Genomic DNA, 18,310 nt, shown 5'->3' on the forward strand with positions numbered 1-18,310 from the left:
TCTTATCAAAAGGAAATATTTGCTCATCAAACCTTACATGTCGAGACACAAAAACTCTACCATCACTGTCTAAACATTTGTACCCATGATGTAAGGTGATGGCCCAAGAAACACACACTGCCTTGACCGAAAATCCAATTTATGTTGATTAAACGGCCTCAAGAAAGGGAAACAAGCACACCCAAAAACTTTCATACCCGAGTAGTCAGGAGCTTTCTGATAAAGAACTTCAAACGGGGACTTGCTTGAAACGGTCTCAAATGGTAGTCTATTTATGATAAATACTACCATAGTGAAAGCATGACTCCAGAACTTTGTTGGCAGTGATGCTTGAGCTAACATGGCTAGTCTCATCTCAACAATGTGGCGATGTTTATGCTCAGCCTTCCCATTTTGCTTTGACGTGCTGGGACAGGAGATTCGATGTTGTACACCATTGGTAAAAAACCAACTCTTCAGAGCTTGATATTCACCTCCACCATCACTTTGCAAAGCTTTGATTTTCTTCCCAAACTGAACCTCGGCTATTTTAACAAGGTTGAGAAAGCATTGGCTGACTTCAGACTTCTTTCTAATTAGATACACCCAGGTATGTCTGCTAAACACGTCAATAAATGATACATAATATACGTAACCTTCAGTCGAAACTACAGGTGCAGGTCCCCACACATCTGACACAACCAACTAAATTTTTTTTTGTATTCAGTCAAAGAATTACAAAAAGGCAGCTTGTGAGCCTTGCCTTGTAAACATGCAGAACAAACATTGTTCAATTCGTTTTCACTAGAAGAAACACTACAAATTTTCATAACATCTTTGACAGTCTTCACACACGAGTGTTCTAAACGCCTGTGACAAAGTTCCAAACTGCTTGAAGCCTTGGACACATTGTTCACTATGCACCTTGATTCATTCTCTTCATTCGGTAGCAGCTGGTATAATCCTTCACGTGTGAGCTTCCCTCTCAAAAGAATGGTTCGAGTCTGTGTATCCTTCACCAAGCATTCAAAAGGATGAAACTCAAAAAACACATTGTTATCACGAGTGAATTGAGATACAAACATTAATTTATTCTTAATATGTGGGGCATGTAGCATATTTTGTAACACCAGAGGTCTGAGACTAGAAGATAGAAAGCCTTGACCAACATGGTCAATTTTAATTCCTTCATCATTTCCCATTAGAAGAGTGTTGTTACCTTTCTATTCCATACCTGAATTGAATGGTACAAGATCATTTCATATATGATGAGTGGCACCCGTGTCTGGATACCACAAAGCATTTGAGTGTTTTGGAACACTATGAACTGCTTCCATATTATGCACAGTGGATACAAAAGCGGTAGGTGCAGTATGAACAAATGACTCTTGTCCTTCTGTTGTTGTAGGATGAGCTACACAATCCCCAAGAAAGGCATTCATTACCTGATTCGAGGAGTAAGGCAGTCCTTGACGAGTCAAAGCATAAGGTATACCATGCATAGAGCTGGATGGATAGTGGTAGAAAATAGGAGATTGCAACGTGTGATTATACGCATGTCCATTCACAGGAACTACCTGTTCAGCTGGTTTCTTCCACTGCTCAGGAGACTGATCTTCATTGACAACTCCAGTGAAATCTCGATCAAAACGACGATAGCACCGCTGAACAGTGTGCTCAAACTTTCCACACAACTGACACTGTGGTTGATTTGAATTGTTAAACCTTCCTCTGCCTCAACCACGATAGCCTCACTGTTGACCTCTCATGGAATAAAACTGATTTTCTGTTACATCTGTTTCAATGACAGCCTGAGACTCTTCTTTTGGCTGGACAGCCATATTTGCTGCAATATCATCGCTTAAAAAAGCTTTCTGCCTAGCCTCACAATCCAGGAGCATTTCAGTGAGACTATCCAAGGACACTACATCACGAGATGCTATAGCAATAATGGACTTGAATTCCATTGACAACCCAGCAAGAATCACACTTACTTGTTCTTGTTCAGGTACAACACAACCTTCCGCATCCAACAAGTCACAAATTGTCTTGATCTTGCCTAGATAATCACTCACACTCAAGCCAGCTTTCCTCTGAGAGTGCAAACTGTGTCTAAGAGAAGAAATCTTGGCACTAGAACGAACTCCAATTAATCTTGATACTGCATTCTAGATTGTGCGAGAGGATGTGAACCCCGTAAGATATGGTAAAACCTCTATGCTAATCGTTGTCAACAACCACGAAGCGAGCAACTTGTCTTGATGCATATGCATATCATACACTGGATTTTCCTCAAGTTGTCCTGACTCATTTGTAACAAACTGAGATGGAGCAAGACTATCACTAGAGATGTAAGCCAACAATCCATAACCATCAATTATAAGGGTCACTTGATGCTTCCAAAGAAGGTATGTTGACTCGGTAAGCTTTATGACATCCTGTTTAAGTATATGTTGTACACTAGACAGGACCGAAGAGCCACAGGACGATGAATTGACTGTGGTATTCACCGGAGACTGAGCTTGTTGCAAATCCACCATCTTCAAAGAAATGCAATAACCTTCAAGAACCTCCAAGAAAAGAAGCAAACTAGAAACTGCAGGACCGTTTTGGCGACTGATACCATGTAAAGATTAGCAAATGATATCTAAACTATGAGAGCAAGAACGAAAAACAAAGCTAATGAGAGAAATCATTATGAACTTTATTATTTTCAAGGGGTTGAGTTTTACAAGTCTTAAGGAGTGTATTTATAGTGAGTACTATAGCTGTAACTAATGATGTAACTAACTTCAACAAACTAACTGCTCTAACTGATTAGCTGCAATGTATCAGCTGTAGGCGCAACCATCATGCACATCAATCCATCATGCACAACAGTAGTACGTGTGCTCATGTCCCATGCACAACAACTTCATTCATTCATTTACACTAACATTCCCCTTGCAACTTCAACTTCAAACCTCCTTCAATACTCAAATTGAACTAATGTTCATTTACACTAACACTCCCACTACTCCCCCCACCCTTTCCATCATATACCAGCTGTTTATATATATATATATATACACACACTTATATGCAATTGAAGAAAAAGGGTTTTGCATAAGCAAAGAGACACTTTGGTGGTAATTAATCCAATAGTGACAGAAGTACAGCAAAATAGGTTTTAGGTTGAGGTCTGGGATCATGGTGGAGCTGAGCAGGATAGTGTTTTTTACGCGTTGGAGTAGCACCAGAATTAGTGTTTTTAATGAAATGTCGAGCGACTGAAACCTCCAATTACACAGTTGTTTAATGGTTGCTCGATCGTGTTTTTTACGCATCATTTGAATTAATGTCAGCATTGAAGAAGCAATAGTCGGTAAAAAGTAAAATCAAAAGTGACAGCGAGAAAAAAAAAGCTTGGAAATTAGTGCTTTCAACAATATAGCCAGCCCCCTAAATGCAATAACAGGTCTTCCACCATCAATGGTAAACTATTGAATACTAAGCCAATTGCATTCATCTCTGCCATTCTTCATTAATGAGAAAATGACACCTGTAAAATCAAATGAATTAGCAATTAAGTGCATTTGAGAAAATTGAATTCTCGGGCAAACAGTTAGCTACTAAGTATTTATCAAGTATTTATGGACTTTGTTTCCTCCTTCAGCATCTCATTATTAATTTGCTTGCGTGGGAAATAAAATAATTCAACCACTACTCTACTCATTACTAAATTTCCTGCTTTGGACTGCCCCGGAACCCCCCCCCCATGTTTTCTATGGTTAGCTTTAGAGATGTGTAAAAACATTCAATCAGATCAATTGATCCGGTGATTTGATTTGAAAATTTTGATATCTATTTTTTTTCAGATAATTTAGATTGAATATTCAAAAAAATTCAGATCATCAGATCGAATATGAATTGGATAAATTCTAATTTCGAACTATCCGAAGATTAAAAAAAATAAGCTTTTAGATTTTAAATAAGTTTTAGCCCAATAAATTAGTAACATATTAACCCAGTAAAACTTTAACCCAAGAAAAGTTAAGATATTTAATAATTTATATTGTGCAATTATTATATATATATATAATATGGTAGAGGTATAAAAAAATTTAGATTAAATCACAAAATAAAACATTTAAAATTAAATTTTTTGTTAAATTAAATTTTATATTTGGATCTAGATCGGATACAGAACTGTAATGTCCTGGATCCCGGGTTAATAGTTTTGGGTAACCCGATTGGGTATATAGAGCAACTTAGGAGACCAATTAAATGTTTAGGGTTAGATTTGTCGGTGTTAATCCATAATGGTAAGGAGTCATGGATCCTACGAATTATACCGCTTAGAGTGGAATCCTGTGTTTTTAGTAAATTAATTTGTTCATCGTTTTATATTTTTTTCTTTAAAATTTTCAAATTCTGCTAATCAGGTTAATTTTATCTAAAGACCCATTTTTTTTTATCATTTTACCTAAAATAAGATGATTGTGAAAGAAAAAAAAAAGAAAATCAGAAAATTACAAATGGTGTTGGTTCCTTGGTTTAGACAGACAAAGAAGTGAAATCTCAGAATAAATAAATAAAAACTTGCGTTTTGTCGACTGATACGTCACACTCATCACTCGCACGACCTCAGCTAGCTCCTTAAACCTTTTGTTATGACTGGGATTTCATGTGCAAGAGTTTGTGTTATGTGCCTTTCTTCTTATCGGAGTAGAGTATATTTGTTTCTTAATTCCCAGAGCCAGCGTTTAATATTTAGGAGAGAACAGACTCCTGCGTATACTTTGTTGTATAATGACACACACCGCCATTTATTGCTTTGCCCAACGCCCAACCATATCCAATTAATTGTTTAACGGAGCAGAGAGTTAACTAGGCATTTATCGCACAGCTCGATGCATGGAAATCAACCCTTTTTAATGATTGCGAGCTGTGTGTGTTATTTTTCTGCTTTTACGGGATTAGTTTGTAGGGTGCTGCCTGAACCGGCGGATGCCATTATATTTATACCACTGTCATTCTTTTCCAATAAATCAACTCTCAGTTTAGATTAATAAAACAATAGTGTGATTTGCGATGACATAATTGGGATTTGATATCGTTGACTACAAGTTAGATACACTTTGAATTTGGGCTTTGCCATGCTATCCACTTCCCATTAGAAATGTCCTTAAGCCTCAAGGAGTCTCTACGCTTCTTTCTCCATATCAATGGCGAATTTCAGAGAGTTTTAGAAACTAGAATTTGCTCATAGGTACCATATACATATATAAGTTATATTAATGTTATAAGTTTCGAAAATCTCTTTCCATTTACAAAATGGGTATTGTTGTTTTTTTTCTCTTTATTTGTAACTGAATTTGCAAGAAGAAACCACCGGTGTTAAGCTGCTTGACTTGCTTATAAGGACTTGGTTTATTCCAATTTCATTTCTCTGCTTCATACAATTAATTTATTATATATAACAAATATTTTCTATGTTAAATTTGTTAAACAATAGAGTTTTAAAATTTTGATTTATAACGTAACGATTCATGGAGTTTTAATAATAAGTGTTTAAGGAATATATACGCCATAGAACTTCTTTAAAAAAATAAATTAAGCCTTTATGTGAAAAATATATTTAATTGAATTTTTAAATTTGAAAAGTATATCAATTAAATTCTTTAAATAATAAAAAGATAACTATTATAATTATAAAATAATTAATAATAAATGAGAGTGATTTTTCGAGTTTAGTCATGCAAGTCTGCCTGATTAGTTCTGGTACTAGTTGGAGGGATGTAGTTCTTCAGGTGTAGGATCATGGAGGGGAAAGCTCTGCGGGTCACTGTCATTCGTTTGGCTTGGTACAGTTGTCTCTACTATGTTTGACAAGAGATAAATGCCAGATCTCATGGAAAACCTTTGAGTATGGCTGATGGAGTTGCATTGTTGAAGTTAAAAGGCCGTGCGAAGGTTTCCTTTACTTCCTCTGAATTTGCTGTAGAGTGGGGGTTGAGTTAGTTTCCTCTGAACTCCAATCGTTGATCGGAATGGATCCATTTGTAAATAATTCAAATAGATATGATAACTGGGGCATTAAAAGGCTGCAGCACAGGAGATACGAGGGCATGAGTTTATAGCAACAATTAGTGGCGAGACAAGTGGATCTGAATTTCATGTAAGAATGAAGTTGAGGCGAAGAGCTTGGAGATTGAGAATGCAAAGGCAAAACAGTTTTTCTTCTGTAAAGTTGAACCAGTTGGTGTGAAAGAGTGCTAAAAAAGGGACCTACTTTTCTCTTATCCCACATCCCTCGAGAATGAGGTGGTGATGGCTCCTATGTTATATAAAAGGACAAGGGAGACGAGGGTTAATGTATCTTTGCGCTTGGGGCAATGACGCAGCTCATGAGGTTCTAACCGAGGCGCGTCTATTGCTGGTTGAAAACTATTTCCAAACCCCCTCTTAGGCCTGGGCTTGTCCCCGGCCTTCGAGAATTTCTGGAAGGGCTCCCTTCGGGGTAAAGCCCTGCAATTATTAGTTTAAATGTTTTTACTTCGCAATGTTTACTACATTGTCAGACTTGGGCCCAAAATAGATTTTATATGGCCTAGTAGGCTTGGATAATCCTACACACAATGGATTGCAGTGAAGCATTGTATGAATCTCAAGTCAAAATGTCCTATCGGCTGCAGAGAAAATTATCCTGCACAATTTTAAATGTCTGGTCAATATGATTTTGATAAAATTAGTGTTATGGGCTCCAAAATAACCCATGGATTAAGGAATTGGTGTCGTCACTTGTTTTTTTTTTTTACCAAATCCGAAATGAAGAAATTAAGCCCACGAGTAAGAATGAACTTGTCATTTAGTCACGGACAAACTTTTATAGATTCACAGACAAAGACCATACTATCTAGAAACAGATACTGAGGCAAGTGCTCACTCGTAACTCCTCGAGTTTAACAGCCTTTCCAGACATTATTCAATCTTCTACATGAGGAATAAACTTAGTTCACACAAGCACTCCAGTTTGAAGGCAGCCTATGTGAGACCAAAGTCGGCATATTTCTCACATTCACATCCATAGGCAGCAACCTATATTCAATGTCAAGCTCTTTAAGTATCTTAATCATTTCTTCAAGTAAATGCCCTCTCCTAATCCATCTCTCCGACATGTTTTGGTAGTTCATTCTGTGCTTCGACGCCACATATATCTTCAGTTTGTTCATCTCTTCTACGTCCGTCACAACCACCAGCGGGTTACCATGCCAGTGGTGCTCCCTACTCTCGATATACCTGCTTGCAAACCTCAAATTCATACATACACTTTGTTTCACAATGACAGAGAAGATAAATCTTAAAAGGTTTTTCTTACCCTGTAATTCTTTCTTTCATGATGGACATCTTCTCTGATGGAGTTGAAACGTGGATGCAAAATTCGATTGTTTCGACCATGTCTGGACTTCGGTAGAAGTTGCCGATCGGCTTGGTAGACAATACGCTGTTCGGATATACGAGCTTTTGGCGGTCATGCCTTAAGAACACTGTGGTTAATATATTCATTTCCTCAACTATCATCTGAGGCTCAACACAACAAATGTTTGTGAATAGTAGTGATCAACGGATTGACACTGGAAACAAAGGAAAAGGAAGCAAGTTACCTGCATTCCATCCACCTCGCAGCGATCTCCGACATCGAATGGATGCATTATAAATAAAAAGATTATGGCTTCAAACACTGTCTTGCATGTATTCCCAAAGATGAACATCACCAACAGAAGCTGAGCTTATGAAAACGAGGAAGTGGGCAACAGGGATACCGAGTATCATGAGCCAGATTATGACAACGATAATGGCTACTACGATGTTCAACATGTTATGGAGTTCATCCACGGCAGTTTTTGTATCATTTAGGGACAGTGTGAGTGCTTTTCGATCTCTGAAGGCATTCACCTTGAAGAGGGAAAAAAGTGTTTTAGTGTGCTTCTAAACAAATCAAGACAAAATATGAATTATACTCTAATTACCAGCCAATTGTTGAGTGATGCCTTGCTGATTCCTTCTTCTTCCGTTCCTGCTCCTAAGAGATTCAATGCTTTCAAAGCTTCGTCTCGATCCATAAACCGCATAATGTCTGTAAGGTAAATGTATCTGATAGGAGATTCATTTCAATTAAGCTAATTAGCATGACAACATCATTGAACATCAATAGTTTACAGTTTGAGGCAGGGGAAAGAGAATTTTACTGGGAATCTGGCTTAGCAACACTCTGGAAAATCTTCTTAGATGCTTCGTTTGCTTGGCATTCACTTGTAATATGCACTGAAGATTCATCATCTTTCTCAGAGTTGAGTATCTGCTCATCCAGGGTAGTCAAGTGTCCGCGGCTGACCATATTAATCATCCTCCTCATATTCCAAGCTGATATATTCTTCTGATTCAGATTACGAAGGTGGTCGAGTTGGATATCATCATCTTTCCTCTTAGATATTCTCCTGAGTTCTTGGACCATTCTCAACTACACTGCTTTTTTGTTGTTTCCCACTTCCTACTTCTGCCTGTGACTCGTCGTTCTCGGTTACATTATCCTCTTCCTCTGGTTCGGCGCTATTTATATCGAACAAGGGTGGACCAGAGAGCATCTCAATGACATGTTGATTGAAAAGAGCTTCCTGGATTCTGTCGAAGAAGGTGTTTACATGGAATGATGAAGCGAGGACCTTAACAAGAAGAGTTTTGACGAGCCATATCAATGTAGCCACCAAGAAACATATGATAATCTTTGTCACGTAGGGTAAAACCTTGCTGTTGGTCTCGTTCTGGACTTTGTCATCAAATATCCAGTTCCACACAAGCAATACCAGACCCAACCAGAGGCTATTCTGAACAGGCCTCCTCAATCCGTAAACGAAATACAGAACTCGTTTCCGCAGAAGAAAATTGCGCTCGATAAAGATCACAACTAGCCGAATTCCCCAACCCGAAACAAGTCGCCCACAGATTAATGCCAAGACCATGATCTCCCATTTCCATAAATGAAGATCCCAGAGCCTTAGTCTTTTGAGACCAGGGATGAGGACGCTACAAACTAAGGCTGCTATAAGTAGAACCAGACTTAACCACTGAAGTATCGTCAATGCACTGAATTTCAGTGCCTTGTATTCATCTGGATTGTCTTCCTCGTCATGGTTATTTTCGTTGAACTCTTCTTCTTCGGAGTAGCTCCTTCCGTATCGGTGCTCAACTGGGTCGAGTAACCTGGACTTGGTTTTGTTCACCAGTTGCCTCCATGAGTTCTGCCGAAGAAAATCTTTTGAACCACACCTCGAAAACTGCCCTGCCCTAGAACTGAAGGACCATTGGCGTGCTTCACTTTGGCCTGGCAAGTCCTTGCCCTTCTGCCGCGCAGCTTCGGTCAGCACTTCGTGAAATGAAACTTTGGATTTCTTCGATGAACCTGAAGGTTGTCGAACCTTTGAGGTGTTCCCATTTTCTTTGGCATAGTTACTGTCTATGTTGACAACTACATCTCCTTGGCTCTGCTCGCAAGCATCAACCGACTCTGCCGTCTCACTGTCGTTGGAGTGAATCAGGAGGGGTTGCTCTTCAGGGCCCTGTTGTTTTGCATTAGAACAGTATGATTTCAAAGACTTTCTCAATGGATCCATTTTAGGAAGTTAATCTTCAACTTGTTAGTATGAAGTACTATTGATGACCATTCAATGCACCTTTTAAATGGCGGGACAGACAGTAGGAGATTTTTTTTTTTCCTGGAAAAATATTCGAGCACTGTGGACGACGGAGCCAAGCCAAAATTGCATTTGTGAAAACACACTTGTCATGAGTCATGTGACTAGAAAAGTTCCTAGAGCATCTTATGGTGATGGAGTTTTTTCCTCTTTTTTTTCTTCGTTTGCATGTAGCATAAATTCCAATGTCCAGGCAGAAATTATCATGCAGATTATTTTCATGTGGTACTTAGGGTTCCGCAGGGACCGAGCTCCTTAGGGCCCAAGCGACTGTTAAAATTTGTATATTCAATATAATTTTGGTTTAATAGTATTTTGGTTCTTATGAAAATATATATATGGTTGTCCCTTGTTCCCATATGTAATGGGGTAAGGGGGAGGTAAGATAGTAGGCTGTCCCCAACACCAGGTTGAGAGCAACTTCCGTAGAAGACCTCCGAATTATGAAATGTCCTCCGTGGGACTCGATCCCATGACCTCAAGGTTAAGAACCTTATGAAAATAAATATTTAAATTTAAAAAAACTAAAAATTTATTAAATATTTAATCAAGTAGTGGTCGAACTAAAGAATGATAAGTACGGGTTCTCAAATTTTTAGTCTAATTACAATTTAGGTCATTGTAAGTTTAAATATTAGACAAATTAGAAGTTGTCTTGTGAATTTTGAGTTTTTTTATTATAAATTTAAGGTGAATACAAGATAGTATATGTACAAAGAATTTCAACTATTTGACAATGAACGCTCATACCCCTATATAGGCAGTGCTTGAACTGAAGATCTCAAGGATAATAATAATCCCCTTAATCACAAAGATTGTTTATTCATGCTGAATTTTGAATTTAAATACCTAATAAATCTTCATATTTTTATTAAATAATATAATATTTCAACCCTCATCAATATTTAATTTTGACTCTGTCACTCGGATTCCGTGTAAAAATGAAACTCTCCACCGTTGTTTCCTTCGAGAATTAAGAGGCTGCCACTTGGATTAGTTTTCATATATAAAGTTATTGTTTATTTTTTAGCTTTTTAATACCTGCATATATAAATTTTTAAAAGTTTTACTTGTACCAAAACCATGAAAAAAATCATTTTTCTAATCAAAATAAAATTTAAATTGTTTGATATCAAACCTTACACGTCCGGTTTAAAGAATGGTTGATTAAGGCCTAATAGAGCGAATCAGTTATCTGGAAAGATCTTTATATCGCTCTATTGCATATATTCTCTGTTGACAAAGCTTTTTTCAGATAGAGTCAATGGAGGTTGAGCAACAAGCTGCCACGTACGTGTTTATGGTCTTCCTCTAATAAGTGTGATCACTCTTTAATCACTCAAAATGATTTAACAACCATCACAATGGAGAATCCATAGCCGGAGCTTAAGAATAGATTATGAAACAGCAAATTCAATCTGCAAATTGGAATAATTCTCCTGCAAGGTAGCCAAACTGCCAAATATCCATTTCATTCATGAAGTGCAGTAGATGATTATCGAGCAAAGGCATCTCCTCCTTTAAGTGCAAATTCTAGAGAGAGAATATACTCACAGATTGTATACTAGACTGCCACGTTAGCTTTGGTGTTTATTACTTTGAAAATATTGCGTTTAAGTCCACACGTGGAAAGAAAAGAAAAAAAAACAAAATAGCATGCATATTACAAGCCACTCTCCTCCCATTTTTCACGTCTGCAACCCTTGTCAAGGTTATCTGACATTTCTTAACGAAAAGAAGCAAGCAAAGGATGATTTCTCACAGCTTTCCTCTATCTACTGGCTATGTCTTCCAAAATATATGAAATTTCAGAGAATTCAGGTCTCAGAGATGGATCCTGTTGCCAGCATCTTTCCAGCAGCTCCACAAATTTTGGGTGAGTATGTTTAGGAATAACAGGCCTTAGACCCTGAAATTCAGACAGGGAAAGCTCTCTGTCGGTTCAACTCTATTATGTTGCTGGGTAGTTATGAACCGGAAATCTTGTAGTGAAACAATTACCAAAAACCCTAAAAGACAATAACACTGAATTTTCCTAATACTTCATGCATGTGAATGAAGGGATATATACATCATACACACATGGATATGCATGTCACTCAAACAAGAGAGTTATGCTCGCTCTATCTTTTAAAAGAATACCTTCTGGACTACGCCCACTGCTGCTTGTAAGGGTGTTAAATTCTCGTATGGAAGCTGGCATCAATTACAAAAGTTAGATGTTTTCGTCTGTACATACATAAACTACGACAAGAAAAGATAAATCAAAATAAACCTTAACATAAAGATCAAGTAAACTTCAGTGAAGAGAGAGAGAAAAAAAATATGATGAAAAGAGTTGCTTTCTTTATAGCCAAAATATTGCCAAAAAATTACCTTTCCAGTAAGCAGTTCCCATAGAACAACTCCGAAGCTGAAAACATCAGCTTTGTGATCATATGGTTTGTGCTCAATCACCTTCCATGGACCAAGAGCAGATAATATGTCAGAGAGCAGGAAAAACTGCTAAGGCAAATAATGTAAATCATCAATACAGTCATGGTCCGGAATGTCAACAAAAAGGTCATCTCATAAATTTATAGGTGTGTGCTTGAAATAGTCATAGTTAAAAGAAAGCTGAATACGATATGCAACTCCTATTTGTAGTACTGAATGAATAATCAACTCCAAGTTTCAAGGTTTGCTTATGCTATACTTGTAAACGAGATTAAGGACTGGAAACCGAAACAAGAAACATAAAATCCACACCCTTTATAGGTGTGTGCTTGAAATAGTCATAGTTAAAAGAAAGCTGAATAAGATATGCAACTCCTATTTGTAGTACTGAATGAATAATCAACTCCAAGTTTCAAGGTTTGCTTATGCTATACTTGTAAACGAGATTAAGGACTGGAAACCGAAACAAGAAACATAAAATCCACACCCTTTATCCAGAAAGGAGTAGAAAATCTGTAAGGTCATCAACCAAAATAATTCTCAGCTTGGTTTAACTCATTAAAGCTATGCACCAACAAAAAATAACTCGATCAAAACCTTCCTCCTAGTTCTACTCAGGTTCACTTTTTGTTAATTAGACCGTCACCTCTTACAATCTCAATTCATGCTCTGGTAAATGCAGCATAACCGTTGCTGACCTTCAATTTTCACCACAGCAAACAATCCCTTAAATCCTTCACCTATTCAAGCATTCACTGAAAAGCAATTTAGACTGCCCTTAGTGGCCATTAAATGATTTTACAAAGGCCCGTAAGGGCAAGCATCCCGTGGATTGCATGCTAGAACTGGCTTTAAAAAACTTGATTTGTTATGGAGCCATCCAACGATATGTGTTGCAAGCATTCATTTTTACAAAGCAACCAAAATGTTAAATATCCAGGAAAGAATGAAATATACAAGAATACCAACCTCTGGAGCCATCCAACGATATGTTCCAGTTTCTGCAGTCATCACACCTGGCTGAGCTACCCTAGCGACACCAAAATCAGCTACCTTGACAACCTGTGACACGGATCATTAGGGGTGTAAGGGAAGATTGAAATCAAGGGCAAGTCATTGGGTATATATTGAGCATACATAATCTGAATGCAAACAAATAGACCAAAAATGGCCATACTTCATGTTATAAGCATCTAACTCCTCACCTCCATAAGAAATTAAATTTCTTTTAAGAAAAAAAATCTTTCCTAGTTTAATACGTTGATCGAGTTTGAGCGCTAATACCAAATAAATAGCAGATACTAAGACACCAAATCAGAATATGGTCACTGACCAAACGCCTAGTAGCACATACAGAAATTTCAAATCCATCAGGTGCCTTGCACATTGGGAAAAAGAACCAGCCTCCCCCTTCCCAAAAATACTAATACTAATAATAGGATTATTATCAAGCACATCCCCAGTGGAAAGAAAAAATAGTACAAGCATGGTTGAGAGAAGACATGTTCTATTCATTATTTTTTATATTTTTGAGGGACACATGTCATCATCCCAACCCTACTTGTGGATTTTTTTTTCTTTCAACTGGTAGTGTACCAATAATAACCCATAATAATAAGAAATAACATACAACCGGTTAAAATTCTTCTCAAATCTTAATCCTCAAGGTGCCATTCGTTATAAACAAAAATTGTCAGCTATCAATACTATATATAAAAATAACAAATTCAAAGGTGCAATGCAAATAGTAAACGACACATTTACTTTTGATAATTTAATAAATTAGTTGTTTCAACTTTAATTATCGATTTTCTCATTAAATTAATAAAATACCCCCTCATTTTTAACTTTTCTTTTAAAAAAGTCTTTATGAAATTAACTTTTCTCAATTGAAAAGATCATCTAATAATAAATTTTATATATTAAAATAATTAATATTATGCATTATACTATTTTGATTGGCAGCTTTCAAATTTTGATTAGCAACGAATTTATCAGTAAATAACATAAACAAGTGCATCTCTTACTCCATTTGCATCCATCAAAAGATTGGCAGCTTTCAAATCCCTATGCATTATACTGCTTTGGTGCAAGTAGCTCATTCCCTTTGAAACCTCAATTGCTACTTTGAGCAAGAATGGAAGCTTAAAACCAGATTTTTGTTTATGTAGAAGATCATAAATGCTTCCACCAGACATAAACTCTGAAAAAAAAAAGATATATAATTGAAATTGAAAATGAACTTGGAAAGACAATGAAATTACGTCTAGTCAGCAACTAAGTCTAAATAGAGAGTAGCATAAAACAAACCTGTCACAATGCACAAGCTAGGAGGGCTGGTACATGCACCGATAAATTGAACAACATTATTGTGCCTAATTTTCCTATAAATTCCAAAGAAGCAAAAACAAATTTCATGATTGTAGGGTGCAGATGGTAGTTTCTTAAAGAATCAAAAGGAAATTTAATTAGCTCATCATCAATAGGGAATATTAAGGAAAAGGAAAAGTAGATGAAGAATGCCTGCAATAACTACAACGATTAAACATACCTCATGATATTAACTTCTTGAGTAAATTCCTTTCGTAGGTTCTCATTTTGATGCTCAGTCCTAAGAACTTTGATAGCAACATCTTGACCACAGAAAGTACCTTTATACCTGCATGCACCACAATATGATTTACAAGTATCATGCACAAACAGAGGATGACATTAAGGATAAAGAACTCACAGATCACCATAAGAGCAGGAAGCCAGTTTACTTTCATACTTCAACAGGCTAGTGTCAATTTCCCGAACATCATTTCCAATACCATGTATGTTTACATGATTGGAGTTAAGTTTATTTCCAGTCTGCTCTAGCTCCCTAACATGATATATGGCATGAGACTTTAAATTGGAAAGCTTCTGCAAAGCAATTGAAACTATGAGAGGCCAATGCATGGCTAGAAAATCATAAAAACTAGGTATTTCAATGTTTTGCTTGATAATGATTATCCACTTCTTTTAACAAGATAATACATATGTTGGAATGACAAGAGAAAAGAAGCAGAGGCAGGAGCAAAAGAAAAGGATAATAAAAAAGGAGCAAACTCTATTGTTAAAATTTCCCAGATAATTAGGACATATCCTCCGAAAGAGAATGATATTATATCACCAAACATTTAATGCACAAAACAATACATACGCATACTGCACCTAGATGCACACCAAATTTTTTAGTACCAAAAAACGAAAACACAGTTAATTTTTCATTATCAATCAAAATCATCATCAATGTCGTAAGATAAACGTCAGTACAAAATAAAATATTTTCCACGCTCACTTCAGGTGTTTTTCTTTATTTGGTGGATGGAGTGGAGAGAATACTCACTTCAGATATAATACAAATTTAGAATCTGGTCAGCTAAATTTCTTGGGTTGAAATATAACCATTAGAAGCAACATACCTTAAAAATTAAAAGTAAACGTAAAAGGTGACAAACAGACCCTCCTTTTCTACCATTAGTATGAAAGTGACATCAAAATAATGAATTATAGTAGTTAAAGATAGAATAGCAGCTCAGCATACCTCAACTTTGGATATCTCCTTTATCAATACATTTCTGAGTTGCTCGGTATCCTACAAACCATAAATATAAAAGTATGTCAATCACAGTGAGTAATAGGTGGAGAGGCACACAATTTAGAAAAGCAAATGTCTAATTGGGCAAGACATAAGATATATATATATATACATATAGATACACAGACACACACACATATATACTACTACTTCAAGACTAATATAAACAAGAGAGACAGAAATCAACCATAGTGCCATAAATATGCAGGTTAAAAGGCTGATGCTGTGATGCACATTTTATTAACACCATCAGTAACTCTGTGATGCTCTTCCCAAGTGATAATGACTTGGTGTGGCATAATATCAGGAAAGAAGAAAGGATTAAATACCTCAAGGGCCCAACCATCAACAACAAACACATCCAAGGAATAACCATCTGTTGTGGAAAAAGCATGTGCTTCTTGTATGTTCAGCCCAAGTTCAGATAATAAAGAAGTCAACTGAAATTTCAACATGAAATATCTTAAAATAATAAATTGTAAAATAGCTACTGACCAGATATTGTTTCCTAAAAATGTTAATACAACTAGAAAAAGTAGGAGACAGCGACTACCTGTGTTAGAAGTTTTGGTTTGTCATTTGTTGAAATAGTTATCTCATGCATCAACCTAACAAATGAATTAGAAAAATTGTTTCACAAACACTCAAATACAGACTTCCAGAATAAATAGAAAGACTTACTTTAAAAGTCGTATAACTTTCGTTCACAAGTGAGAATCCAAAATAAGTTATAATATTAGTTAGGAAACATAAATGACATTGTTGACAAGAAAGCATACAACACCAATTATCCTAAAGAACGGAGAATCAGTGTACAGAGTTTTCCGCATAGCTAGTAAGTTTACAGACCAAGATGTTGAAAACAGTTTAATGCAGATCACAAACAAATACGAAAAATACCAACCAGCAGGGGAGAGCTGCTTAAGAAGTATTTACCGAAAGCGAATTGGTTTGGCATTAAGTATATTTTCTATATCTTTAGTCACTCTTTTAGCTTCATGCATAAGCTCAAGATCTGACGATGTACCAAAGGCAGGTGGCGGATGAACCCTAAAATAGAGGGGAAAGTAAGAAGAGAAACAAAAGCATTGAGGACATTAGAAATTACCAGAACTTTGATTCCTTAAAAAGAGAGAAGACCAAAAAGATGTTTACATAACCATGCCTCTTTTTGTTGGGATAATCTGAAAACTGAACATCAGCTTTTCTTGCAAACTTCATATGCACCGATTCAACCTGGTTTATATCTGAAGCAGAACGAACCTGTATAAGAGAAACATTTGAAAAGATGAAAATGGCTGAGCAAATTATTATAAGTCCCTTCTCTAAATAAAACGGTAAAGCTTCTCCACATTTACATAAAAGAATTGGACAACTCTTTCATCAACAAGCATCAAATATCACTAAATAAAAAAAGGGTAAAGCTTCATCTGAAATATAAATAAGAAGATCCCGCAAAACTACTTGCACAAGTCGAACTTCGATTGCAGGTCTGCTAGCAGGATGGCGTGCCTTCAAAAGTAATCTTTTGTGCATAAGAACATCCTCTGCCCTCTCCACATTTACATCAAACGCATACCTAAATAAAACAAATGAAGTGCATCTTTAACTAATTAAATCAACACCAAAAGAGCCAGTGAATGAAAATTATAGTTAACTACTCTTTCTTGACAAAATAAAGGGAAAAGCATGGTATTGTTGACGCTCAATTTGTGAGCTAAGAAATTAACAACGAAAAAACAAGGAACAAAAAATTAAAAGTCAAGCAACTCTGTTAAATTACAGTCTCTTCTCTAAACGAAACCTCGCTGATGATTATAAGTCAAGCCCGTATAGTTTTCTTTTTGGAATGTGAGTCCGTAATTCCGTATAGTTAATTTGTTAGATTCAGCTTCTCCTTTACTTTGTATCCGAACAAAACAATATATTATGAAAATTTGAAACTCACTCAACAAATCAAATTCAACGAATAATAAGCGAGAGAGAAAGAAACGAGGATAAGCACAAGACCGGACTCGGCGTTGGTTACCTCGTGGGAAGTATAGAGAAATGAGCCCAAAGTTCATCTTCAAAAGCAGGGAAGGTTGACTCCTCAATATTCAAGTCCCTAAGTCGACAAAGAACTTCGTTATACACTTCAATCTTTTGCCTCTGGTTTCGTCTCTGACTCGGGGCGAAATCCGCCGCTCTACTACTGCAACTCTCCGTATCCCCCATTACAAAAAGATGTGGTAAAAAGCATATGGTCCACACACAAAAAAAACACTAACAAATTGTTCGGTTAAGATTCCACAACGTTGGATAAAATATTTTTGCTTCAAGGATCAGAGATGAACGTATTGGCAAATAACCGCATGATGAATCCAGCTTGCCGCGGCGCCCATGAGCCTGTGTCTCTGAGTGATTCTCCTCCTCCGACCGTCCGTCCTTTTATAGATTACAAAGTGATGAATTTGGGGGAAAACAAAAGGAAAAGGAAGATAACGTTAAAGCAGTGAAGCATGATGAGTGGCGCACCAGCACAAATCTACATGGA

General features: G+C 36.6%; 2 protein-coding genes, 1 non-coding gene and 1 pseudogene across 12 annotated transcripts in view; 2 read left to right on the forward strand and 2 right to left on the reverse strand.

Annotated features, from left to right (window-relative positions):
* LOC120168221 (tRNA pseudouridine synthase Pus10-like) overlaps nt 1-12,263 on the forward strand; it is a 25,721-nt gene extending 13,458 nt beyond the window's left edge. Inside the window, exon 17 of the mRNA XM_039177016.1 lies at nt 12,250-12,263. The gene's annotated coding sequence lies outside the window, so the exon portion shown is untranslated. The remainder of the gene's footprint in view (nt 1-12,249) is intronic.
* On the forward strand, nt 6,339-6,489 carry LOC120168247. Its single transcript, XR_005520120.1, has one exon. It is a non-coding gene; the product is annotated as a U4 spliceosomal RNA (small nuclear RNA).
* Nucleotides 6,941-9,709, reverse strand: LOC120168220 (annotated as a pseudogene).
* Nucleotides 11,422-18,310, reverse strand: LOC120168222 (serine/threonine-protein kinase STY46-like). 10 transcript variants are annotated; one of them, XR_005520108.1, is made up of 16 exons: nt 17,804-18,310; nt 17,239-17,353; nt 16,940-17,037; nt 16,711-16,824; nt 16,328-16,382; nt 16,104-16,214; nt 15,721-15,771; nt 14,881-15,056; nt 14,701-14,808; nt 14,460-14,533; nt 14,177-14,352; nt 13,119-13,211; nt 12,803-12,889; nt 12,090-12,215; nt 11,856-11,909; nt 11,608-11,622 (listed from the first exon to the last, which is right to left on the reverse strand). XR_005520108.1 is itself a non-coding variant. In XM_039177017.1 (15 exons), exons 1-15 carry the CDS (start codon nt 17,989-17,991, stop codon nt 11,485-11,487), a joined length of 1,632 nt encoding a protein of 543 aa, XP_039032948.1. In that variant the 5' UTR covers nt 17,992-18,304; the 3' UTR covers nt 11,422-11,484. The 10 variants fall into 10 exon arrangements, 1 of the variants encoding a protein (XP_039032948.1); XR_005520107.1 differs by having other exon boundaries at nt 12,796-12,889; XR_005520112.1 differs by having other exon boundaries at nt 12,796-12,904.

This window comes from Hibiscus syriacus, unplaced genomic scaffold, assembly GCF_006381635.1.
Source record: "Hibiscus syriacus cultivar Baekdansim isolate YM2019G1 unplaced genomic scaffold, ASM638163v2 tig00111715_pilon, whole genome shotgun sequence".
In the NCBI taxonomy this organism is placed as follows: domain Eukaryota; kingdom Viridiplantae; phylum Streptophyta; class Magnoliopsida; order Malvales; family Malvaceae; genus Hibiscus; species Hibiscus syriacus.